Below are 27,307 nucleotides of genomic sequence, written 5' to 3'. Positions count from 1 at the left end.
TGTTTTAGAGTTATTACAGTCAATAATAGAGCCGAGTGGTTAGTACTTATACAGATCTAAGAGATAAAGGTTCAAGTATATGCTATTGATTAATTTTTGGAAACAAAGGAACTAATAGAAAAATATCTGATAAAGTTTAAGATTTTTAATCCCCGGTGAGGTCAACTAACTGGAAAGATAAATAAAAACGTCGCACATCGTCTATCTTCTTTCAAATAATCGTAGATATATAAACAGGTGAGTGACTAACTATAAACCTAGTAATCACCTTGTATCCAATATGTTAAACTTGGACTAAAATATTAATTTCGATAAACTGGTTTTAAAATGGCTACTGGGCTAAAAAAGTGAGTATTTTTGCCCAGTTTTATCTCTTTTCTAAATAAAAAAAATTAAAGGGTTGGCGAAATTAAACTGTATATACAGGATGTCGAGTATACCGGTAAGTTTAGTAATACAAACGATAACAGTAATAAATAACACGTCCCGTTTAGTTAAAACCGATGAAGTCACCCCTAATACGTCCCTCAATTCGTACATTCGTGACACTCTGCAATTGACTGGGACCAAGTCCTTATGCTATGAAGGGGGTTGTGGGTCTTGCGTCGTTGTGCTGTACAATGTGGACCCCACGACGGAAAAAGACATCTACCTGGCGGTGAATTCGGTAGAATGTTCGCCCTTTCAATCTCTTCCTTCTAATTTGTCTTGATCCTAGTGTTTGGTTCCGCTTTTATCGTGTAATGGCTGGCGAATTTACACAATCGAAGGAATCGGAAATCCTTTAAGCGGTTATCACCCAATTCAAGAAGTTCTGGCGAAATATAATGGCACGCAATGCGGTTTTTGTTCGCCTGGAATGGTGATGAACATGTATGCGTTGTACGAATCGGGGAAACTAACAATGGAAGAAGTTGAAAATTCATTTGGTGGCAACATATGTCGGTGTACCGGTTATAGACCAATACTTTCCGCTTTTAAATCGCTTTGCACAGATGCTAGTTCGGAAATACTTGGCAAATATCCTGATATAGAAGACTTAAGACTGTGTAAGGATGATAAATGTGGAAAGAAACGTATAACAAAATGTGATCGAGAGCCGTTTTGTTTGGAATTTGCGGAATCAAAATGGATTAAAGTTTACACTTTACAAGATTTGCTCACTATCATGAACCAGTCGAAAGATCTCACTTATAAGCTAGTCGGGGGGAACACAGCCAAAGGTAGCTTCAGCCCCGCGCAAAATTCTGACTCAAGTTAAAATTTCAGGAGTATTTAAATCATATGGGACCACTGTATGTGTTTACATCGACGTGAATTCGGTCCCGGAACTGAAAGTTCAAGAAGTCAAAGACACGACTTTTGTCTTAGGCGCTGGTACTAGTCTTACAACAGCGATGGAACTTTTCAACCAAGTTGGGGATAAAAACTCGCAATTCTCTTACTTAAAACAATTAGCTAATCATATTGACTTAGTCGCAAACGTCCCTGTGAGGAATGTGAGTTTTAATTAAATTTTCCGGCCCTCTTCCATGTCACTATTTTAGGTGGGAACGCTGGCCGGAAATCTAATGATGAAACACGACATTCACGATTTCCCATCCGATGTTTTTCTCATATTGGAAACAATCGGTGCCACGTTTACAGTTGGTAAATAAATCTATCCGACCCAAGGGTGCAATAAATTCACTACGAATTTTAGTTGGAACTGATGGAAAAGAAGTTGAGCTAACCCCTCATGACTTTATTAATTACGATATGACGCTGAAAGTTTTAAAAACTATCACTTTTCCCAGCTATCCAGACACGGTTAAGTACGTTAGTTATAAAATCATGCCGAGGGCCCAAAATTCGCACGCGCATGTAAATGCCGGGTTTTTCTTCAAATTCAGTACTGATTCGATACTTGAGTCTGCGACTATCGTGTACGGAAACATAAATCCGACGTTTATTCACGCATCTGAGTCGGAAAAGCTTCTAGCAGGGAAAAACTTGTTCGATAATAACACTCTTCAGCAAGTTTTTGCAACCCTTTCCAAGGAATTGATCACCGATGTTATTCCACCGGACCCGACACCGGAATTTAGGAAACAACTAGCAATTGCACTTTTCTACAAAGTGTGTTGGGAGGATACATTATCATTTTTTTTTTAATTTCTGTATTTCAGGCAGTATTAACAGTTGCTCCGCCTGATAAACTATCCCCCAAAAATGTATCAGGAGGTCCTGTGCTCACAAGACCAGTTTCTTCAGGGACACAAGACTACGAAACCAATGAGTCATTGTATCCACTCACCGAAGCCGTGCCAAAATTGGAAGCACTTGCCCAAACTTCTGGTAATTTCCGAATTTGAGTTTGCCGAAAATTTGATTCGAAATTTTAGGCCAAGCGCAGTACATCCACGATATGCCAGAAGTGCCTCATCAGTTGCACGGCACTTTGATCCTGGCTGAAGCGCCACCAAATTCCACAATAAAAACAATTGACGCAAGCAAAGCTTTGGTACTTGTTGTATAATACGTTATTATTTGAATTTAGTGTTATTTGTAGGAAGTCGAAGGCATTGTTGCGTTTTACAGCAAGAACGATATTCCCGGAGACAATAATTTCACCCCCACTGACATATTTCCAGCAAAGGAAGAAATATTTTGCAGCGGCCGTGTCCTGTATTACGAACAACCGATCGGAATTTTGGTCGGAACTAACACCAGCGTTCTGAAAGAGGCCGCAAGTTTGGTTGAAGTGACGTACGATCCCCCAACTGTGGGTCCTCTCCTGTCAGTTCGTCAGGTTCTGGCAGCTGGTCGAACTGACCGCATCCAAGAAATCAAAACAATAACACCAACACGAAAAGGCGACGATGTCACACACGTGGTGACTGGGTCATTCGATATCTACCACCAGTACCACTTCCACATGGAGACGCAATGCTGCAACGTGATACCCAACGAGAATGGGTTGGACGTTTACCCGTCGTCCCAGTGGATGGACCAGATTCAGTCAGCCATCGCCCGCATGCTCCAAATCCAGAACAACAAAATTAACGTAACAGTTCGGAGACTCGGCGGCGCCTTTGGTGCCAAAATCAGCAGAAACGGCTTAGTGTCCTGTGCGGCCGCCTTGGCTGCGTGGAAACTGAGACAGCCGGTGAAATTGTCCCTCTCGCTGCAGGAAAACATGGTGGCAATTGGGAAAAGGTGGCCGCTTTCTACCGACTACGAAGTGGGAGTCAACGACCAAGGAGTCATCCAGTATTTGACTTGCACCCACTACTCCGATTTAGGAGCCATGGTTAACGAAATCGGAGCCGAAGAGTTACTCAACCTGTTCACGGCTAATTACGTTAATGACACTTTTGCCATACACATGGACGTCGTCGTGACAGACACGCACACGAACACGTGGGCTCGAGCTCCAGGCTCGACCGAAGGCTTGGCCTCCATTGAATCGATAATGGAGCATGTGGCTTACGAAATCGGAGTGGATCCTCTCGATTTGCGGATCGCAAATTTTCCGAAAGACTCCCAGCTTTTGAAATACGTCAACGACCTAAAAACCTGGGCTGATATAGAGAAAAGGAAGCAGGAAATTGCGACTTTCAACCAGGAAAATCGGTGGAAAAAGAAAGGTTTATCCGTGGTACCAATGGCGTATTTTTTGGACGTTGGAGGCCCGTTTTCTGTGATGGTTTCAATTTTCCACGGCGATGGTACTGTGCAAATTTCCCACGGTGGGATTGAAGTCGGGCAAGGGATCAACACCAAGGCGGCACAAGTGTGTGCTTACAAACTTGGGATTCCGTTAGAAAAAGTTGCGGTTTTGCCTAGCAATAGTTTTATTGCGCCAAATAACACGACAACTGGCGGTAGTGTCACTTCAGAGGCCGTTTGCTACGTAGGTTGGATTTGAAAATTGATTCGTTTTTGATTCGTCTTTTAGGGCGTGATTCAAGCTTGCGATCAGTTATTAATTCGGATCCAACCGTATCAAGACGAAAATCCTAACGGGACTTGGGAGGACTGGATTAAGGCTTGTTTTAATGATTATGTCAATTTATCGGCAATTGGATTGTAATTTTTTTGGTCAAATGATTTTTCCTTATTACGTTTTTCTAGGTTTTCGCCTAACGAGCCAAATGTGAATACGTATCTAATTTATGGAGTTTGTGCGACTGAAGTACTTGTCGATGTTTTAACCGGACAACATATAATTTCAAGAGTCGATTTAATTGAAGATACGGGACAATCAATGAGTCCTGCTATTGACATAGGTCAAGTCGAGGGTGCTTTCGTGATGGGAATGGGTTATTATACGACCGAAAAAATTGTTTACAATTACGAGGGCAAGATTTTAACCAATAACACTTGGACTTATTATCCGCCAGGACCGAAAGATATTCCGGTCGATTTTCGCGTAAAATTCCCGAAGGATAATCCGAATCCTGTGGGTGTATTGAAGTCGAAAGGTAATTGCTTCTTGCAGTAAGTCTGTATGGCTATAAATAACGCGGAACGGTTGAGACTACTAAAATCGCCGTCGTAATAAATCTAATATTTTATTTGATGGCAATCTTGACAATACGTGTCCTTTGGCATTTGATATCTAATCAATATGGCCTGTTTGGTAAGGGAGTGACCAAGCGGAATCAAACTGAAATAACTGTAGTGTTCCCAAGGCTAAAGCGGACATTACTTGTGCACATAACAGTTATCTCCCCTTCCGTTATTGCCAAATGGGCTTATTTTTATTTCTTTTATAAATTTTCCATTCAACAGCGACTGCGGAACCTCCTTTGTGTATGACGATATCGGTTCCATTGGCAATTCGAAATGCCGTAGCTTCGGCCAGATTGGATTCGGGGAAAGCTACTTCAAAATGGTTTCCTTTTGGTGACGTGATCCCCAACCAAATTGTTATTTTTTTGCTAATTATGCTCTTACAGACGGGACTACGAATGTGGAGAACGTTTTTATGAACAGCAAGAATGATTACGCGCAATATATTTTGTGAAGATTTTATTGGTTATGTAAATTTGCGTAAAATAAATTACTTCATAATCCGTTTATTTTCTTTAGGCAAATTTCGAAAGATTCGAAAGTATTAAACCTCCCAACATCTTCATCCGATCGCACCCTGACATCGGGCATTTTCCGTATTCTCTCAACTTGACTTCCATCAATATTCAATTCGAGACAACATCTTTCCATTAGGGTTCTATAAGACAAGTTGTGAGAATCCATTTCTATTTCGATGTAGTCCGCATCGGCACCGGCAATCCGAATTTTGAAAACATGTTTACCTAATGAAAGAGCTGGTCAAGCGAGTGTCCGATATGTGATTTTATTTATTACCTGGGGCTGGTCGATACATTTTGGTGGAACTGTTTTACGACAACATACGAGCGTACAAAAGACAACGTAAAACTGACAATACCAGCGCTATCATCTTTTTATAAAGGCTTTTTTGAAACAACAAAAAACAGCCGATTGGTTTGTTTGGATTGGGGTAAATAAAACAGCGCCCTTTTAGACATACTTTATTAGAAACAGGAAATTTCCAATATCATATGCTTTAAAAACAGATTGGTGATGAACAAGTGATCGATTATATGGATGGAATGGCATTGCACTGTGGAAAGTAGAAACATCTACATAATAAGTTTTATTTACAGTAACAATTTTTAAAGCCCCATTTATATGATAAAGTCGAGATACAAGTGATACTTAAACTACATACATTCTATATTTGGCACATGGTTAGGTTAGGTTCGGTTAGGTTCATACTTTACAACACTTCGGTTCAGCATCAGCAAATTATCACCAAATTAAAGCAATCGAGACTATGAAACATTTCGTAATATCTGCTACAAAATGCAAGTACTTATTAAGACTAGGTTGAGCACATGTCAAAAAATCTAACAATTACTGTCTTTTTGTATATATAATTGCTCAACGACTACTATCAAAATTTCGCAAAGCACTTTGAGCAATGTTTATACTTTAAAACTATAACGAAACAACTTTTTGCCTAAATAAAACTCCAAATCTAAGTCGATTCAATCAACAATGAGTACCTCCTTCAGCAAATTCGTTCTTCATTTGAGTATTATTTTGTATGTACATATAAATACGCAATAAACGTGTAGAAACGGCAATAAATTTTGTTGGTGCATCAGGGTAACGAGTAAATGCAGCGATGATTCCACACAAAAAAGCTACAAGTAACACAAATAACACTGAATGTGATATCGAGTTGGAAATAAACTTTTGTAAAACGGCTTACAAAATCTACAATTACAAGCCAATTACTGGATCAATGGCGAGCATTGACTCTCGCTGAAATCCAAAGTGTAGTACATATCAGTCGCATCCAACGACGGTAAACTGCGACTAGGAGTTGCCGTGGCCGCCTTGTCCTTCCCGCTAAACCATTCGCTACCCCCAAAGAAAATGAATTATCAAAGAAAACAACCGCATCTGACAGATGTCCCTGAGTGTCTACAACTCTCCAATCCACTCAAACCGTGCCATCTAAACAAATCGAAATGTTTTGATTTGAATTGATTCCGATCGTTATTTTGATGAGTGTATTGGAGAGTAGTGATTCATGTGGCCGTGACAGCGGCTTCATCTAGTGCTAATTAGAGAGAATGGAGAGTCGTTAAAGTGGTGTACTCACCTATTGGTCGAGGCCGACGGCTGGGACACCCTCTTCCTGCAACCCCACAGCGGATACGCCCGCGAAATAAAACGCTTATACGTTTTGTTCACCCGGCAGTGGCAAACTGTCACCTACACGGACAGATTAATGTGTAATATTTCTTTAGATGGCGGAAATTTATCATTTCATTTATTTACGACAACCGACCCGCCGGCAAGAAGTGTGCCGAAAAAACGAGCAGCGGCGCCGACATAAAACCCGATCACTTCCTCTACCGCCAAAAATGAAAACTGAATGGACTTCTGTCTCAATTTTGTAATTTCTGTTCAAATGGCAAAAAACGACACTCGCCCGTTAAATGTGTCGGAAAGTTTGTTCGAGGGCTAGTAAAAAGACAAAGTGTATTGAAATGTGCAGCAGTAGTGGAAATAGTTGCGACTTCTGGTGTGGGTAAAAGTTTATTTCTTGGGCTTTTATACTTACGATGAGTGCCACAATAACAAAGGCGCAGGCTAGCGTTCCAGCAGCGATATAAACATTATGCAGATGATCAAGATGAATAGAGATCGGCATTTGCAGATCGAGTTCATTCTCTTTGTTGATAGTATCAACGTTCGTTATTGTTTCAACAACAAACTCATCTGGAAGAGTATTTATTTTAATATCAGATATTCCATTGGAGTGAGTTAATAACCTTCGCAAGTTTTGCCAGTGTAGCCGGGTTTACAAGCACAATAAAATGAGTCCATGTTGCTCCAGCAAGTTCCCCCGTTCGTGCAGGGATTGGTGCTGCAAGCCTTCAAGTGCGTTGAAATAAGTCTGATAAGTTCAATCTGATTTGAGCTTACCGCCCGAGATGGAATTAAACAATCGGGGCCCGAATAGCCTTTAGGACACTCGCAGGAGTAGTTATTGCCGTGGTCCACGCAGTAGCGTGGCTCAGGGCAAGGATTGGGCTGGCAAAGGTCCACCTGGTGGAATAATTCATATTTAATTGCTATTTCCCGGCGAGATTCGATCAAAATCTGTACCTTAATGTGACACCTCCGCCCGGTAAAGCCCCGGCCACAAGTACACGTATAATGTCCCACGTGATCGGTACAAGTGCCCCCATTTGTGCACGGAGACGATTGACATTCATTATACTCGTACTCGCAGTGAGTTCCAGTAAATCCTTGAACAATTATTCGGATTAATCAAGCGGGAATTAGTTTCCAACCCGATTTTCCTTTTCTGCTTCTTAATTAGTGATTTTACTCGATCCTATGAAAACTTAAATATCACATCGCTAGTCTCCCGGAATTACCATAATGTCTCAGCTAATGTAATATAAAACGCAATCTGAAGGGAATAAACTTCATTATCAACCCTGCCCTACCGTACTACATCTAATACTTGTTTATTACAATGCACAATGCAATGTTACCCTATCTCTCAATTTTCTTGCCGTCTGATCGGCATTAACATGTTATTACATCCCCACGCTCAAAAACAATTCCTTTGTGTCTCGCTTCCACTTTATTGAATAAATTTTTAGTGCCACAACCGCCAAAAATATTAACTCGCGTTCATTAAACGCCCGCTTCGAAAATTCCATTTGTTTTACCCAGACAGCCATTATTTCATTAACTGCAATATTAAATCTTTTAAACTTAACTTGGACCTCGAAACAAACTTAATTAGTTCCTACATCACTAAAAATACTTGAAAACTTTGACAACTAACCAACTAACACAGACGTTTTCATTTCAAATGAGCTTAACTTACTTCAAAACAAAACGCCAAGTCGAAATGAAGCAACTTTCTTGTCTCCTCATCAAATCTATTTTATTCACATTCGGAAAAAATAAATGCGAAATTTTAAAGATTCCTACAATCCTTTCATGCTCCAACTTTTATGAAAGTCCTAATTGGAAGCGAATCATGTCGCAAAAGTGGCACTGGCGCAAATTGCCAACGAAACAAAAATCCAGGTTTTGCAAAAGTAATTTCAAAGTGAAATGGAAAAATGTTCAATTTATTATTGTTTAGGAAATGCTGGAGAAGCGAGCTAAATTTGCGGAATTTGAGTATTGATGGGAAGGGAATGCTAATTATGTTTTTTGTGTCGAATTTGTCGAATTCGGGCCTTGAACCTTTCAAATTGAATTTGAACAATTGAGAGATTTTCTTAGTCAAAGAGGGAGTTTGATGTCCCGAACCTAAAGTTGAAACATCAGCAAACTCCGCCAATCGGGTATGAAATTCTCTTATTTTGGGTCGAGCTCAAAGGCATTATGTATCATCGTAATTTGTTGGTTGTGGGTCGCATAGCTCATTGTGAGTTATACTCGCAAGATGAATACTTTCTTTACAAACAAGGTCTATATTGAAAAATAGGTTCTTTTCACGATGTGTTTAGCTTGCAACATTTGAAAGAGTTGTGTAGCTAGTTTTTCAATCCGAAGTTTTTATCTTTTCACTGCTTGAAATATGTTTTCCATAAGGTTTCATCTGAATGTAATAAATGACAAATAAAAATTCGAGCGTGTTGACATTTAGCTTTCCAAGTATTATTTGTTCCAATTTGAAATACGTCAATGTTGCGAAAACTTTCAACTATTGTGTCGCTTGACACAATTTTAAAACGCATGGAGATAAAACTGTTTTGTTTTTGGAAAGCTTGGAAAGTGATAATGGTGCAATTCCCGCAGCGGAGGAACGTATTATTTAAAAAAAGCTTGTGAGAGGGGGATGAAAGGACGCAACTGAGGGATGAACCGAGATATATAAGCAGCTGTCGAGTCGGAGAGACGGATTAGTTTTGTGGCTCCAGAAGCAATAATTTAATAATTAAACAGTTGGAAGCGCCGGATTACTAATTTAAGAAAAATCAAAGCCGGGCTGAAAGCCAGAGCAGAACGTCCAGTTAACGCCCCCAATTTATTTTCTTCCCTCTATTTCCTCTTGTAAAGATAATCTAAATTGCACACAATTTCCTTTAATGAAATTAAATAACGGTCTAGGAGAAATTCGACAATAAAAGACGTTTACTATTAAAGCTAAATTGTTAGGAAAATCGATTTAGATAGGTTTGACTGATCAAGCAAAAATGGCCACCAAACTTCTCAGAAGCCCGGGTACTCGCTAAATTAATAAAGTACGCATTCCTACACTTCTCTCAAGTGAAAACAGCTTTGAAGTTTCAACTCGAAAGTAATTTGTACTTAATTCCAGCATAATTGAATAACAAAATCATCGCAAAAATACGACGCCCGGTAGGCCTCTGACCTACACCTCGCTCCGAATTAGCGAAAATATTTCTTCTCTAAATCAATTAGCACGTCTCAACTTACGGTAAACTTAACTGGCAGTTACAAAAGCGTATTTTTCTCATTTATGTTCCTGGTTCAAACAAACTAACGCCGCAGTTTTTGTGTAAATGTGAAAAAACGTGTTGAAATGAAGTCATTACGGAGCATCCCGTTGAGAGGACTCACCTGGCTGGCAAAAGCATTTATACCCTTCCTCTTGATTGACACATATCCCGTGGACGCAAGGTGAGGATTCGCAGTCGTTGTGGCTGTGTTGGCACAGCGGTCCTGAAAATCCCGTAAGACACTCGCATTTAAACTGGGTGACATTCCCGATGCACGTAGCGCCGTTCTGGCAAGGCATCGATAGGCAGGCATTCGTTTGATCTTCGCACGTTTTTCCGGTATAACCTGGAAAGGGGTGTTTCAAATATTAACAACAACAATGCGCCACATTTCCAATTCAGCCGATAAATTATTAAAAACGTAAAAACTTCCCCCAAACTTATCAGAATTACTTTGCATTTAGCGTCCTACATAATCAGATATACATAAATTTTAAATTAAGTTGTGGTTTTTATAAGCTGAGCATAGCTCGGGGAATACTGTAGCCTTTACGCTCCTGAAATAAATTTTTTAAGACTTAAATTCGGAGTATATTGGAGTTGTGGCGAAAATGTTGGATGGAGAGGATTTCAAATATGTTTTCAAAGTTTAATGCTGCGGTCAATGTTATTTGCAAGCCGAAATTTGATATTTTTCAACTAATTAAAATTGCAACCAAGCGAATAAACCTCCAGATAAGGGAAAGCTATTTTTGTAAAGTTTGCTCTAAAGCCATTTTTCCGGTCGCTTATATTCCCGATCCTTCCGTTGTAAACTTCCGATGTTCCAGAAACTATTATCTCGAATTTTTTGGGTCAAAGCTTTCAAACATGTAACAATAAAATTATTTATTTATTATTGATATCAAAATATTATTAAATATGCCAATAATTATCAATGCGCATTCAAACTAGTTTGAACATCTGAAACAAAACCAATTTCCACTGAAATGGATTTATAAAATTAAATTTTGCTTTTAGTTATTGATAAAGTGAACACGTTAATGAATATATGTACTAATTAAAAAGACTTCAAAAAATAAAACCATGTTATATGGTGCTTGCGTTTCAATTCGTGCAGTTTTCAATAGTGTACAATTTATCGAACGAAGAAATAATAAAACATGATTTATCATTTCCATGTGTTTGAGGAATAAAAATCGAGCTCTTCGAAAGGCTCCCGTGTATGCAAATAGCTCAGAACGGATGTGTTTTTTCATTTGAAACATGAGACCCTTTTATTAAAAATCTCGTACACATAGAATTAATTTAAATTGCGGCTAATTCGTCGTGTTTGACCCATGTATTAAAAATTTAATCTAGAAATTGAATCGGTTGCAGGCGAGCAACGCAATATATTTAGGCGGCGTCTTCCAAACTTGTTTAAAATGTAATAATGTGTGACATTCAAATACCAAAACCATGAAGTTAGGTATTCGCAAGGGAAACCAAGAGAACAGAAAGCTTGAAAAGTCATGTGTTCATTCAACACTTTCTGAGCAACCTGAGAGAGGATTACTTACAAACTTCGACGACTTTCGAACTTCCTCGCGACGTATCCATCAATTATGTCCACTTAATTTAGACAGGAGGCATTTTGCGTTATTTGTATGCGGCGATAAGGCTCAAAGAATTCGATTATTTACGCCAGCGGTTCATAATAAAAGCAGTTTAAAGCATCTGGCGCCAAGCGCACTGTAATTATTTTTCTCCAAGATTGCGTGTGTATGAAAAATCTAAGCTGATTGAATATTGGCGGAGTGATCTTGTAGAGATTCTGAGTAAGTAGCTTTAAGCACTTCAATCAGTTCAATGAGCTGCGTTAACAATATCGGCTCGGCATGAACCCATAAATTTTCGAAATCATCCATCCGTTCAATTACCAATCGTAATTTATGTCTAGGTTATATAATTTTGTATCGTCGACAATACATGTCAATTAATGAATCGGTTATTATTTGAAATTGGTCGCAAAGTTCTGAAGTTGTGGTCTGACCCTTGCATCATCGACCGAAGAACCGACCAATAGCGGACAACATTTCAAAACAAACCTATTGACCAGTAGTTGCAAAATAGAAGAATTTTCTTTGTTAAAATTTCACAAGGGTCGAGTTAAGTGTTACATGTGTTTGTAAAATTTCCACTTGTATTCCAATCATTGGCCCTGGCGTCGCCGTCGGTGGCGTCGCAGCGCCCTTATCTTTTATTTGTCGTCATAGAAATGTCAATTTTTATTAGTTCGCACTACAGTTCGAGATATATCGGCGGTATTTCGCGCCGGAAATAAACCGAATCTTCTCCCTTAATTAACCCTATTATGAGAATTAATTAGTTTTATAGATCTTTGGCACCGACTTGACAAAAATCGATTAAACTCATCCGTTAATTAAACTCCGTTCACTTAAAAGGAATTTTATTACTCGCCGCTGACAAATCCGTGAATTTCCAGGAAACGAAAATATGAAAATAAGGAAACGATTTAGACCAACACATAAATTCGCTTCAACTTTCTTATTTAGTTTGCGAGTTGTGGTCAGGGTACGAATCTGAAGTTCCATATTTTATGCGAAACTTTCCCTCAACTTGTCCAAATAATTTACATGCACCGAACATGCCACCTTGCGAGTCTTCAAAGGTACATACACTTTGCCCCGAGTGCGCGATTGGGCTCATAAAACTACTCGCGAATGTCATTTTAACTTAAAAGCAACTTTTTTTCATCAATTCCTAACGAAAAGATTTCCGAGCAATGCCGACTAAATCAGTGCTAAAAATAAATGATCCTTATCATGTGAAGGGGAAACTTTTAAAAGCTTTTTATTTCCCATCGAGTTTAATGAAACTTCTTAAAGGGAGCACGGGGCTAATCATTTATTTTATTATCATTCCGTATAATTAGCAGTCAAACTTGCCCGAAACATTCCCCACGAATTAATTGTGTTTTTACTTAGTTTTAGTTGGTTTTTTCGCAAAATATTTTTGCCGTTCTTTGCCCGGTGTAGCACTGAATAATTCGGTATTAATCTGAATTTAAAACAGCGCCGGGCTTGCTTTGAGGGTGTTATTTAAAATTCGCCCGATTGAGTGAATTACGCTGGATTTTAACAAGGTGTCGAACAAAAAGTGCAATTTTCTTATGGAAAATACGCTCGCTGAATATACATATATTACTTAGATATTCATAAGTTTACTCACCATAAGGACACAGGCATTGAAAAGTCGATCCTTCATGTCCTTGGGAAATATCCACACAGATTCCATTATTTTTGCACCGAGACGGATAACAAGCGTCCTGCTCTTCGCAATGTTGGCCGACAAAACCAAGACAGCATTGGCACTCATATCCGTCCTGCAAAATAACCACCACATGTCCTCATTACTGACATGAATTGCGCCCTAAATTATTCATCCATCCATCCATCGACAATGACACAATAACGACTTTTGATACCACTTCCCTTCTTCAAGTCTTTTTAATTATGTATTAGCTGCATTCGCGGCCATTTTCCGTTTTCTATTCACGTTTCCAATCCTGTTTAATTAAAACTAGATCGAATAGACCGGGTTTGATTTCAATAAAGTCGGTACGTAGCTACTTTTTTGAGAATGTGACTGTATAGTGTACGGACCGGCTCGGAATAAATGCAAATATCTTGAGGGTGGACTCTGGAATAAAGTCGTCCCCCGACCTGAGTCGAAAACGCCGCAATCTCCTTTTATTGAATTTGCTTTCGAAATGACTCCAGCGTTTGTTGTTGTCATTTGTTCTCATAGCTAAACCTTATTTAACGTTCGGAGGAAGTGAGCTAAACCAAGTGTTCAAGAGTACAATCAAAGTGATTTGTCTGAAATACTCTGAAAAGAACTTTCCCCGTTTTTAGCCATCAAATGTAATTCCGGCCAAAAATATTCGTTATGAAGTCCAACGCGAGCTATGCCCTAATATGTACATTTACAGATGAATGTTTAGCGGGGCGTGTTTGTAGAGCAAATATCCCGAATGCGTATCAAAATATCTCTCGTTTTTAAGCTCGTTATCGTCACAATTATTTTTCAGGTCACTGTTTTCCTAAAACTTAGATCGTTACGAGCTTAATTATCTAATTATCAAGTGAGCTCACTTTGTCACGAAATAAATATAAAACGGATTAAAATTTTATTCTACACAACAAGACAGGACAGCAGGAATTTTCCAGGCAAGCGCACTCTCGGATTTCTGTCATGTCAAGCAAAAGATAAAACAACACATCCTCTTATATTAAGATATCAACTCTCGAGTGCAATTGACTATTTGGAAAAACCAACTTGACTCGTAAAGTTTTAATGAAACAGTCCTAATAAATGACGGCTTGTTGCCACAGAAGAGCTAAACTAAACTGTCCGTATTCAGATTGGTTGCTGAGCGTGCGGTTCGGCTTTGAAGGATAGAGGTTTAGATTTGTTTGTATTTACCACCCCAGAAGCATATAATCAAGTGCAATTGCTTTTAGTTCTTGTAGCAGAAAGTTTGATTAATAGAAACAGAATAGAGTATCACAACTCGCAAGCACGTTTAAAGAACTGCCACCATTTCTCGGAGTTAATTAAGTGGTCTTTAAGCGGTACGATTACTGTTTTTTGATTGACATTTTCAATTATTGTGTTTTGTTTGGCTTAATTGGCGATTTGAAGCTCTTATTACGGATTTGCTCGTCATGAATAATGATTTTCAATCGGAAAAGGTAAATGCTTGGATACCTAGACATTAAAAAAAGCTCTTCACGAAAAAGGAGATCTCAGTAACAAGCAATTAGTAAAGCAATAATGCCGAAAAGTTCTGTACTCTCTTCTAGACAAAACATTGATTTGTTTTTCTTCGCTCGGGCTCGGATGATACGTAGCTTTGAAGTAAACAAGTTGGGAACAAATCTTGGATGAGACAATTTATATATGTCACGTTCTAGGTTGGACCCTACCTATATAACGAATGCGACTATCTAATTAAACAACCCTAAATAAAATCAGCGCAGATGTGACCCAAATAATAATCAAAGAAGTGTAGGGCCATTTTTGAAACGCAAAATAACAGCTAATTTGAACACGTGCAAAATCCATCACAATGGCCTTTGATGAACCGATTTTTGTACAGAAGCGTAATTATCGCAAATTACAAACATATGCTTATCAAATATCAGGAAAATCTTTGGACCGGCGGCAATTTTAGCAACTCACTACTTTACTAACTTTGAAAGTACTCAACCACTTTAAATAATCCTGTCAGGAGAGCTGGTGCCGAGGTATCGGGGTCAGGTCATCAATTTTAGTTAAGACAACGTCTGAAAAATAAAATGGGGGTGTGAGTAATCCAGTCCATCAGAGTGAGACGTCCACAATCGCCATTTGTGAACCAATAAATGTAACAGTCGTTAACCCAAAATAATTATGCAAATCTACCATCAATAAAATATGTAATTCGAATAGAATCGGTTGAGCTCTGTCCAAGGGGTTCAAAAGGTTAACAGTCGCAGTCCTGGTCAATAGGACTCCAGGAGCATAGGGGAAACCAGGCAAAGGGTTACCCCTTTGCTCATAGATACCATCCAGCCCGCTTGTCTCTGGATCAGCAGCAATCGAGAGACCACCTCGCGGTTCTGACGTGCAATAGGCAACGCTGCCTTGTCATCCACCACTTGTCTTAGGTTGTGCAATGAGTACCCCGGTAATATCCGTCCAGCGTCTACTTCGAGACCCGCAGGTCATTCAACACCAAGCGTGCAATGGATATTATGTTCATGGTACTCGCCTATGACCAACATAAAAAGGGGGCGGTTCCGGGCAGTGCAATGATCACCTTTTTGGCCAACCTGCTCAGCTGCTAATCAAACATAGCCCTAAGCGTGCAATGGAGGCCCTCTTCATAGTGCAGGTGGTGAACAAGTCCCTATAAACCTCATGGCCGCAGCCGTATCTCAGGGGCGGTTCCGGGCAGTGCAATGAACACCTTTTTGGCTAACCTGCTCAACTGCTAATCACACATAGCCCTGAGCGTGCAATGGAAGCCCTCTTCATAGTGCAGGTGGTGAACAAGTCCCTTAACCTCATAGCCGAAGCCGTCTCACGGACCAACGAGCAAGTGCAATGATCACCTTCCAGCGCTCTCCCCACGACCTATTCTGCAACCTAGACCTGGGGGTGCAATGAACGCGGCTGCCTAGTGATCCCCCGCGTCCACAAATAAACATAAACCAGACCTGGAGGCCTCGCGACGCCGCGACCCTCCAGCGTCCCCTGTTGGGTTAATCTCGGCGTGCAATGGGCATTTTCGAGCGCCGCCCCGCCTCAAGCTTAACCGTGGATTAATTAAGGATAGACAGACTAACAAAGTTTAGCTCGACATGTCGGGGCTCAACTCAATCTTATTCATAGTTCGTCAACTCTCAATTCAATATCATTCTCATCAAATATCACCAACTTTAGTATCAACCAATTAAATAAACTATCAACTGATGAATAGCGCATTAATTCAACTTCAGTTTGATATTGTACTCAATACTCACGCAGGTTTCTGATGAACGTTATCAACAATTATAAAATCAACACCGCAGCAATTAAAATAATGATTGAACGACTCACCCTACCGTTGATATGGTAATTATCATAAATCTCTACACCTTATTGGATTGAAAAACCTCACACACCAACAAACTGGGATTACTCAGTGATAACTCACCTTGATTCACTTAAGCAATTACTTTAAGTCACTCTAACTTGGAACTGACTCTAGCTCACACTACCTCTCTAAAGTGTGGGTGAAAACTAAAAACTCATATGCAAAATTGCATATTCGAAGGCGTCTTTCTCACGGTCGACTTGGGGTGGTCTGCTTGTCACCCTGACTAGCTAATAAATTAGGCTCAAGTGTTTATGTTTCTCGAAATAAAAGTCTCGGGGTCTTTTCGGAGCTTTACTGACTAATTACCCTAATTATCTACATGCTAATCTATGACGAAAAGTAAAAAAAACAAACAAACTACCATTAAATTAAAATATAAAAATAAAAAAAAAATTATGACCGCTCGGACTTCATCCTACAGAAGTGAAAAACGGAAGCTGGCCTCCCGAAACAAGAAATCGGAAACGTTACAGAAGCAGCTAAATCGACAGAAAAGTCGATCTAGATAAGAACTGACAGTAGCACATGCCAGCAGTAATTTATTTAGTCGCCCTAACTAAAAGGACAGAATTGTTTAACTGGACATTTTAGTAATATCGATTACACTCATTCTTAACCTGTCTAGGAAAACAATCCATTTTATTATTGTGTCTGCAGCACGGCACAATCTGCGACAGTTTGACGTCCATCTTAGCGCAATCTTTTAAATTTCCTACTGTCATTTTATGTTATGCCCCAACACTAAAACGAACTCATTTGTGGGGGTTATTTAAGTGAGTGTAAAAAGGTAAGTAATTTTGTAAATGGGTCACGAGCTGGCGACGCGCTCAGCTCAGTATAAATAAAATAAAGCATTTAATTAAGAGAAGATAAATTATTTAAGGCCGCAAATGATCTCAATGTTTGGATTAAGATTTGCTCCCCGGAATAAATAATTTGGGGGGAGTAGCCGTAACAGAGTACAGATGGGGAATTTTAAAATTCAAGTGAGAAGTCTTATAAAATATGTAAAGCTTATGCTCGTTGAAAGGTAAAATTTAAAAACGTTGCTCTTTTCTCATCACCATCTTGTATGAAATCATAAACATTTTAAATAAGGATGCTTCTACCAAAGGGAATATTTTCATTTTAATGAGTTTACCCGTTCTACCATGCATTTTCGAAAAAACATTTCTTTCAAAATGAAACTTTAAATCGGTTAATTGTGCCATTTAGACCGGGACTTCAAAGAAAACTCCAATTTTTATTATGCAAATAAAAATTGCCATAAAAACTTTCACGTCTTGTTGTGAAAAGTTGGGCTAATAAAATTAAAGGCGAAGACACGACGTGGTCTATAAAACATTATTGTTAATAAAACATATTACGAGTTCGGAACGTGTACAGTATCCTCGGAAAAAATTGATTTTAATCTGACTGGCTGAAATGAAAATCTCGTCTATGTAGCATTCAAATTTTTATATAAAGAGGCGAGCTTTTATAAGTCATAAAATATTATAAAATGTAGCCCTCAAACTTGAAATTCCTCAATCCTTCATCCTGTCATAACGCGCTTCAAAATTGAGACAGGAGGATGCGTAAAGCACCATAACATTCCTCTCCTGACAAGTAATAAAGCAGATTTGTTACCTAATAAATTTAATTCGAATCTGGCCAACAAGCAAAAATTCTATTCACACCCTGTTGAAGTACGGTCCAAGTAATTATTTCCGTGTTAGGGCTGTTTCAAATTATCTACTGCATGTTCATTGTTATAGATTGTGTGTCAATCACGAAAAAACGAAAAAGAAGAGATTAAAAACTGTCAGTGTTGACCCAGAAACATCGATTTTCTAATCTTGTGATTAATAGTGATAGTAGAAATTTCTTGCTGCGAGAAAGAATTCCTAACATGCAAAATCTGCGTAAAATCTTTTTACCCAAAATGTATTAGCTTCGTATTCCCCTCCCATGTAATAAGTGATTCTCAAACTCGAAATTTTCCCATCGTTCATTCTGTCACAACTCGCTTAAGAATGGAGACAGGAAGATGAGTCTCTCACTATTATACTCCTCACTTAAAAAATAAAAGATTTAGTGCGTAATACGGCGTTGCGTGCTTGGGGAAAAACGCAATATCATAAACAAAATTTGGATTGTTGCGGCCTCGATGAGAGGGATCTTGATTAAAAGCGATAATAAAGGGAAGAAGGGTGAGCCTAATGCAATATGTGTTGTTTCTAGGGCGGTGATCACATCTTTTAGCACTTTGGGCTCGAGGATGCGCTCAATGAATTCTGATGGTGCGATATAAGGTTGCTATTATTAGAAATAATTCTCGCTATCAGCACAAATCTACGAAAAACCGAAGGTGAGGCTGTAAATTTGGAAGCTCGGGGGCCAAACATACAAGTCACGTGCCAAAGTATAGATCGAACACAAGTGGCGCTTAATATATAGCCCTATCTAGGGAACTGTTTGAAGGGATTTAATAAAACGTCAGAAATTCGCGGTGACGAGACAATAAGTGGCGATTGTCGTATTTTAAAAGTGAATTTTCGCAAAATGATACCTTTGTGGAGGAAAAGTCGGCATTGTGTGATCGATGGAGGTTTTACGCGCCCGAGCCGATTCATCAGGTCCAAAGGACTCCAAGACTAATTGCCCGTTGATGTCTTAAAGGTCCTCTTTTCTTATCCGCCCGTACAAAGAGTTATCGACTATCCGCGTTTATTTATTTGTACAAATCAAGATTAGAGTAAGACTTACCATCGAATCGTTGGAATAACAGATGCCTTTCCCGGAGCAGTCTTCGCTCTCCCCACAGTTGTCAGATTTCACAGTGACTTTCAATCGAATACACTGATTCCCCCACAATTCCGAGACAACTGTAACGAATGTTTGCATTTATTGCACTACTTCATCAGATTTAAACCGCACACTCCACATTTTTATTTAGAAATTTCGAACTCCACCTAAGTGCTCAAGCTGTTGCCTCCTCTTTTAATGAAACTCGGGCTGACGTTTTTGACCAGAATTTTGCTCGTTTCGTGCACTAACAAGAGCGGATCCGCGAACCCGAACCTCGTTTCGAATAACATCCCAGCTAGGGAAAAAACTAAATCAAGCTTGGAATGTGCAAGTCATATTATCCCCACAAAACGGGGTTTGGGAAAACGAATCCTTTTTTTCACCGGAAAGCCACAATTTAAAAGTAAGTGAATTGTTGGAGCGATACTCCATTTCCATTAGGTGGCAAGACTTGATCGACTTCTTAAAGTATGAGCAAAAGCAAATGAATAAAAAAGTGCACGTTCGCGTTGTTTATGGATGTTGACGCTTTGAACGCGACGGGTTCTCTCGATTCGATGGAGTCATCAAACAAGACTCAAATTGCTGTGTAAAATTTCGAGTGCACACCATTAATATTAGTGCTATTGACATAAATGATAGCAAAGTGTATGGAAGTGTATCCAGTTTTAGATTTTCTTTTGAGTGTGCTTGAGAGAGGTTGAAATTGGCGTGCTTTTGGAGGTAAACACGCGCTCGTGTTCTAGTTGCCTGAGTTGTAGAGCATTAGCCATTATAAGATGATTGATAATTAACTCGAGCGATATTGCAAATAATTAGATTAGTGAAAATTTCGCTGACTTAATTATAAGTTTTTCAACCTTATTGAGTTAGCAGATGATACTACTAATAAAGCCCCTATAGTACACAGCCACTTTTAAGGTAAAACACCCCGATTTTCAAGGTAGTTAAAAAAAGTAAAAATATTAAGCAAATTAGCCCCGGTTTTCAAGGTAATCTAAAAAAACTAATAAGGCCCCATAGCACACAGCTATTTTTTAAGTAAAACGCCCTGATTCTCAAGGGTAAACAAAAAAGCAAAAAAAAACGTTAAAACACCCCGATTTTCCAGGTAGTTAAAAAAATTAAAAATATCAAGCAAAATAACCCGATTTTCAAGGTAATCTAAAAAAAAGTAAATATTTCAAGCAAAATGACCCAATTTTCAAGGACAAATAGAAAAGTAGAAAATATTGCGAAAATGACCGGATTTTCAAGGGTAAATAGAAAAGCAGAAAATATTGCGAAAATCAGGCACACTTCATTTTTTTAAGGAAAACACCATGATTTTCAATGTAGTTAAGAAAGCTAAAAATATCAAGCAAAACACCCTGGTTTTCCAGGTAGTTAAAAAAAGTAAAAAATATCAAGCAAAATAACCCGATTTTCCAGGTAGTTAAAAAAGTTAAAATAATCATTAAAATACCCCCGATTTTCCCGTGTGCTTAAAAAACATCAAAATTTCAAGCAAAACACCCCGATTTTCAAGGATAAACAAAAAAAAGCAAAAAAAAACCGCGAAAACACGCCCGATTTTCAAGGGTAACTACGAGTAGAAGTAATAAAATTCGCTACGCTCATGAGGTCTTCGTCCGAATTTTAAACAAAATAGCCTGTTTTTTCAAGACAGTTTGGGACACGGCACTTTTTAGGGTAAAACACCCCGATTTTCAAGGTAATTGTAAAAAGTTTAATTTTCAACAAAATAGTCTGATTTTTCAAGGGTAAATAGAAAAGCAGAAAAAAATGTGAAAATGTCTCGATTTCAAGGTAGATAGAATACTTAGTTTTCTTAATCATTTTGCTTTGGTTTTAGGTCCGGTTATAAAACACCCTGTCTAATATACTCAACTTTTTTGATAAAGCCCATAAATAAATGGAAATAGAATTAACACCAATCAAGTTTATCATGGAATTCTCTTATAAATTCTTCTGATAATTCCTGATTTTCTGAAATATTTTTCCAATCAACTTTATCATGAAATTCTCTAATAAATTCTTCTGATAATTTCTGATCCTCAGATATTGAAATCCATTCAACGTTATCTTGAAATTCTCTAATAAATTCTTCAGATAATTTTTAGTTGGCTGATATTAAAGTCCAATGAACTTTATCTTGAAATTCTCTAATAAAACTTTCGGATAATTTTTGTTCGCGTGATATAAACACCCAATTAACTTTATCTTGAAATTCTTTTATAAAATCTTCAGATAATTTTTGTTTCCATGATATATAATCCCAATCAACTTTATTTTGAAATTCTCTTATAAATTCTTCTGATAATTCCTGATTTTCTGAAATATTTTTCCAATCAACTTTATCTTGAAATTCTCTAATAAAATCTTCAGATAATTTTTGATAGCGTGATATGCATTTCCAATCAACTTTCAGTTGTTCACTGATTGATTTAATTTCTTTTGGTTCTGTCATTTATTAAAAAAAAAATAATTATTAACTATTAAGTTTGATATGAAAAATTAATTTACCAAATTAGACGAATTTCAAAAATTTATTCAGATGTTTATGTGCTACTTCTGGAGGTAATTTTATAAGTATAATGACACTAACTTTTCGAAGTAATTCAATGTGCTCATTTTCAATTATATCAAATTTAAATTCTTCCCCGTTTACTTTACAACAAAGAGTAGATATTCCAGTCTCTTTCAAATTTATAAGTATGTCACCTTCCATTTAAAAGAAAAATTATTTAAGTTTATTTAGTAAAATCATAATCTTATCTATAATACTACATTTAATTTCAAAAATATATAAATCAAATTTATACGATTTTGTCGTTTGCAAAAATTCATGATACTCGTAGTAATTATTGTCTTTAAAGAAATAAATTTTTCCATTAATATATCTAAAGGCTTTATCAACATTAGAAGGAATACTAGAAAACAATTCAGCTATCATACCATGTTTCTTAGGTCTAAGCAGACATTCATCAAATTGTATAAACATTGTGTTGCCATAAAATATATAAGTTTGACCAGAATAAGTACTAAATATTGCATTAATTTTCTTTCCACTAGGAACACCCAAACTTGTGATAGATCTTCCATTATAACCGTTTTTAACAACGAAATTAGGAAAATCAATAATATAATATAAGTTGTTTGTTGTTAACAAAATAGTTCCATCTGGTCTCTGATAAATTTGTGATATTTCTTGAAAATTATCTGGTAAAAAAGTTAAATAATCTGTAATTAATTTTGGTTTATTATCATAGCTCATGTCTTTTAAATTAACAATCCAGACATATTTCTTGTAGAAAATATATAATTTATGATTTGCTATTAAAAATGTGTTAAATTGGTATGGTTTAATAAAATGTGCAATTTTACCACCAAAAGGTTTGTATCACCCCGTTTTACCTGTTAAGAATAAAACCAAATCTGGTGATGAAAAACTAACATTTCCATTATGTCAATTGTGTGCCAAATTAAATAATCAAAAAGATAAATGTTCTCATACAGAATCTCAAAGAATTATCAGAGGAACCTGGTGTACCAACGAAGTAAAAGAAGCCATTGAAAAGGGGTACAAAATAATAACTATTGATGAGGTTTGGCATTTTTACAAAAAATCATCAAATTTATTTAAAGGATATGTGAAAGAGTTTATGAAAATTAAATTAGAAACAAGCCCTTGGCAGGATGATTTTGAATCAGAAGAAGAATATAGAAAAGCCGTAAAAGAAATTCTAGGTATCGAATTGGGTAAAATAGAAAATAATCCTGGAAAGAGAGCTGTTGCGAAAATATGCTTAAATTCCTTATGGGGTAAATTTGGGCAAAGACAAAATATGGGTGCAACAGAATATGTTACGGATGTTAAAAGGTTTTATGAAATTTTATTTGACGACAAACTTGATAACATACGCATAAACGATATAAATGAAAATATGTTACAAATTGATTATAAGTTAAAAGATTGCTATATAGAAAATGATTTCAATACCAATATATTTATAGCTGCTTTTACAACTGCAAATGCTAGACTAAGATTGTACGAAATGTTAGATAAATTAGGAAAAAGCGTAGCATATTATGATACAGATAGTATTGTATATATAGATGATGGAAAAAACACTGTTAAAACAGGCTGTCTATTGGGGGATTGGACAGACGAATTAGGTAAAGGCGTATGGATAATAGAATGGATATCAACAGGCCCAAAGAGTTATTGTTATAAAACCAACACAGGTAAAGTTGTTTGTAAAATAAAAGGATTTACATTAAACTATGAAACGTCCGAACAGATTAATTCCGATAGTATAAATAATATTTTAGAAAAGTCCATCAGAGCCGGTCCAGAGTCGAAGACGAACAAAGACTTGGATATTAATCCTTATATTATTTTCTCCCTAAATGAACCTATTTTGAATTTACCGTTTAACAAATTTTAATTTTTAAATGCATTCAATATCATCAATGTTGAACAAGTGAACTGAATGAAAAAAATTGAAAAAAACTCGAAAAAAGTTATTGGACTCTCCTTCAGCAACGCCACTGGGCCACTGCCGTCTTACTATTTAGGGATTTTTGTACGGTAAAGTTTTTTTGTCGCGAGATTTTCTCTCATGCAGATTGACCAGATTGGGCGATTTCAGCAATCAATTAGGCGTCCAAAATAATTAGTTGGCGATTGGCGATTTTTTTGGCGGTTTTCCCATTTTCCCCTCAATCAATTTTGTCCATCGGCTCGGCATTGGAGGCATTGGTATTAAAATTTAAAATTTGGCGCTGTTGGCAGCCTTGTTTCACCAAGCGCCAACCGTCAAGGGTGTCAAGGCGAAACTTCTTTGGAGGGCGGGGCACGGGGGGGTGTCGCTTGTATAGAGAAAGAGGAAACATGTTTTAAATTTCGCGCTGTGTGTTCACCCTGGACTGTCAACAATGTCAACCCATATAAGGCTTAAAGCACAATTAGCATGCGCAGTTTTGTAAAACGGTTGACAACATTGACGGTTTATTTAAAATAATGTTTTTGTGTGTCATGTGTGGTCGTGAGACTGGCTTTGGTCACAGATCAGCATGTTGTCGTTTAGGTTGGTTCTTGTGTGAAAATCGCGTTTGCCTCATCACGGAACGCAATTATTCAAGAAGTCAGAGTGTATATGCCTTCAAATTCCCCCTGTACCTTCGTAAAGTGCACTTTGAATGTTATGTGAGACTGGAAGTGTTTTATAAAACGGAAAAGTAAAGTGCTAGTTTTGTGGACTGTTAAAATTAAGTTGTGCATGAGAAAATTACACAATATGTTTTACTTTAGAATGTATTTTGCACTACTATAATTAATAAAACCGTTTTTTTTAAATAGTGTAAATTTGTTAGTCCCGTGTTTAGTGATAATAATTTTACAGGTTGTATATACAAACTTTGGGTATATTTATTCAATTTTTGTATAAAACCAGTAATGCAAACTAATAAGGGTACATACATAAAATACGCAATGTTCAAATTGCGCGCGGTTTTTCAATTTCCAATATGGTGGATTTAGTTTCTCACCCGACCGCACGTAGCGCTATCAGCATTAATTTGTTTCCTCAAAATAACACGGCGCTGTCACTTCTTAACCTTTATATTCTTTGACTGTGAGCGTCCGGCGTTTTGGGTTTTGTGCTGTGGTTTTGTGTGACTGTGTTGAACGCAGCTATCTAATCGCTAAAAATTTTGTCTATAACAAAAAATGGAAGATAAGACATATGGGATAAAAACATATCTCGTTGAGGAATTTAAACAGTTTCAAATTAGTAGAAAGAAAGCAGCGATGGCGATAGCTTTTGTAGGCAACTGTACATTGTTAATAAGTGCCCTGCCTATGCGAACAAGTGTTGTGGCCGCCAATGGCGTAATATCAATCAATCCTTTCCCCTTATTTGAAGGGGGGCTTATGGGATTTAGGATACCTCCCCAACGCCTCGAATCTAGCGGATTCAACTGGGTGGTAATTGCCCTGCATCCGTCACTAAAGATTCAGTTAATATTCGACTCGGCGGATCAGAAGCTGGAGTTCCTGGGCAAACTTAATTTGTAAGTGAAAAAAACGGTAGGTAATTATATTGGTTGTTTTATTCTTGCAGAGCTGAAGAGAGTTCGAGTGGAGATGAAAGTGCCTCTGCGACCTCTTCAAGCTCCACATCTGCAACCGTTGACTCTGGAGTTGAAAATGTACAATAATAAAATAATACAATACTGTACAATAATAAAATAATGTAAAAAAATGTACAATAATAAAAAAAATTTGTAGTATGAAAATGAGTTTTGATGAAGTGATGTTTTTCCAATCTTCAAGAAGAGCACAAATCTTTTTGTTAACAATTATGGTACTGTGATGATCGCGGTATTTAAAATTTTATTTTATTAACCAGAGCAAAATATTCGGAGTCAGTTTAAACGTTTAGTTCTTTGGCAATATTAATTCAACTTCAATTCAAAAGTTTTCAACAAATTTTAATTTAACTTATTTATTCCTTTGTTAGCATTAAAATGTTTAGAAAATTTTCGTTCCCACGAAACTTTCCAAGAACTGTTAAAAACGTTATAAATCGCCAAATTGGGTGGTCGAAAGGCCATGTGTTTTAACAAGTGGATATGCAAAGATATGGGGGTTGGCGACGGCCTGGCTCTGCACCACAGTCGCCCAGGTAATCCAATGATTTTCTCACAAAAGCATAATTAATTTACTTTTGTTTAAAATAGCCAAAATTTATTGATAAACCTAAAATTAAATCCAATATTTTGTTTAGAAATTAACTAGTCACGTTTCAAAAAGAAAGGAAGTTATGAGCCAATTTAAGACACGTTGATGATCAGTAAACAACTCGAGAAAGAATCAAAATTTCATCTTATTCAAAATTCCCGAAATGTTTCGTACCAAAAAGTTGAGTCTTTATGCAGTGTACTTCAGTCATCGAATAAAATTGAATAATTCATTTTATTCGGCGTAATTGTTAACAAATTGTTGCAAAACTTCAAGAACGAATTGGTCGATTGAAATTCATGTCTGTTAACTAGATTAGTATAGCCAAAACGACGCTGGTCAAGTGCCGCTTGAATAGGGGGTGTTGACAAATTCGTTACAGAACAGAGCCTTTAAAAGAATATCAAATTACAAGCACACATGTGCATTCCTTATAAGAAATTGCAGCGTAATTAACGATTTCTTTGTTAAATCAAAATCAGATCACGAAACCAGTAGTTTAGAAAAACACGCGTAATTTTTCTGAACATTTTGATGTAAAATTTAACCCTAATATTTAAGGCGCAGCCGTCGAAATTCGGATGTATAAATCATTCTATTTAATTAAATTATTGTAAGCAAAAAAATTGCATGACACGATTGCTGCCCGATACTAACATAATCCTAAGAGGAAAGTAGACAGGAAAATCCCTAAGGAAATTGGAGAAAAACGCGGAAATGTTAAAATAGTACCGGTGTAGTACTGGGGGCGACATCTAACAAGGGGTAGTACGACCAAAATTACAGTTTCCTCACGGGGTTCTTCCCTATATTTTCTGTGTTATTTAAACAAACAAAATTTGTTGTTACACAAAATTCATTTCATTGTGTTCTCAAAAACAACTTCAGACCTGACAACAACCAATTTTGGAGTTTAATTTCTCTTTCAGGATATTTGGGGAAATTCCATAGCGTTCTTGTATTGTATTCAGTTCAGACCGACGATTACCAAATTTAATGTTAAATTATAATGAAATTGTTAATCGAAAAACACCCCAGCTGCTAATTAATAATAATATT

At 37.3% G+C, this 27,307-nt stretch overlaps 2 protein-coding genes, 1 long non-coding RNA gene and 1 other non-coding gene across 6 annotated transcripts in view; 3 read left to right on the top strand and 1 right to left on the bottom strand.

Moving 5' to 3' along the window:
* Window positions 1–44: 44 nt before the first annotated feature.
* On the top strand, window positions 45–5,325 carry LOC656059 (xanthine dehydrogenase/oxidase). 2 transcript variants are annotated; one of them, XM_015984401.2, is made up of 15 exons: window positions 45–347; window positions 399–442; window positions 495–667; window positions 719–1,223; window positions 1,270–1,499; window positions 1,548–1,650; window positions 1,703–2,118; window positions 2,169–2,337; window positions 2,385–2,503; window positions 2,552–3,895; window positions 3,941–4,071; window positions 4,117–4,466; window positions 4,777–4,890; window positions 4,944–5,027; window positions 5,077–5,325. In XM_015984401.2, exons 1-14 carry the CDS (start codon window positions 328–330, stop codon window positions 5,009–5,011), a joined length of 3,786 nt encoding a protein of 1,261 aa, XP_015839887.1. In that variant the 5' UTR covers window positions 45–327; the 3' UTR covers window positions 5,012–5,027; window positions 5,077–5,325. The 2 variants fall into 2 exon arrangements, with proteins under 2 accessions (XP_015839887.1, XP_967707.1); XM_962614.4 differs by lacking the exon at window positions 5,077–5,325 and having other exon boundaries at window positions 4,944–5,064.
* Window positions 5,326–5,524: 199 nt separating this feature from the next.
* The window catches only part of wry (weary), a 43,542-nt gene continuing 21,759 nt past the window's right edge, over window positions 5,525–27,307 (bottom strand). Inside the window, exons 5-13 of one of the 2 annotated variants that reach the window (XM_008192660.3) lie at window positions 19,459–19,577; window positions 13,254–13,407; window positions 10,141–10,365; window positions 7,693–7,835; window positions 7,510–7,632; window positions 7,356–7,458; window positions 7,145–7,302; window positions 6,680–6,792; window positions 5,525–6,435 (exon numbers count right to left, since the gene is read on the bottom strand). In XM_008192660.3, the coding sequence (XP_008190882.1) occupies window positions 6,306–6,435; window positions 6,680–6,792; window positions 7,145–7,302; window positions 7,356–7,458; window positions 7,510–7,632; window positions 7,693–7,835; window positions 10,141–10,365; window positions 13,254–13,407; window positions 19,459–19,577 (1,268 nt within the window). In that variant the 3' untranslated portion in view covers window positions 5,525–6,305. Of the gene's footprint in view, window positions 6,436–6,679; window positions 6,793–7,144; window positions 7,303–7,355; window positions 7,633–7,692; window positions 7,836–10,140; window positions 10,366–13,253; window positions 13,408–19,458; window positions 19,578–27,307 lie in introns of both variants that reach the window. The other variant, XM_015984402.2, reaches the window with a different exon arrangement.
* Window positions 15,347–16,992, top strand: LOC135267259 (uncharacterized). Its single transcript, XR_010335654.1, has 2 exons — window positions 15,347–15,453; window positions 15,519–16,992. It is a non-coding gene; the product is annotated as an uncharacterized LOC135267259 (long non-coding RNA).
* On the top strand, window positions 22,345–25,806 carry LOC103312313 (uncharacterized). Its single transcript, XR_010335696.1, has 2 exons — window positions 22,345–25,578; window positions 25,629–25,806. It is a non-coding gene; the product is annotated as an uncharacterized LOC103312313 (transcript).

The sequence above is a fragment of the Tribolium castaneum genome, chromosome 10 (genome assembly GCF_031307605.1).
Source record: "Tribolium castaneum strain GA2 chromosome 10, icTriCast1.1, whole genome shotgun sequence".
NCBI classification, from domain to species: domain Eukaryota; kingdom Metazoa; phylum Arthropoda; class Insecta; order Coleoptera; family Tenebrionidae; genus Tribolium; species Tribolium castaneum.
Note: the sequence above shows the minus strand (reverse complement) of the source record. Positions and strands in the feature narration are given on the sequence as shown.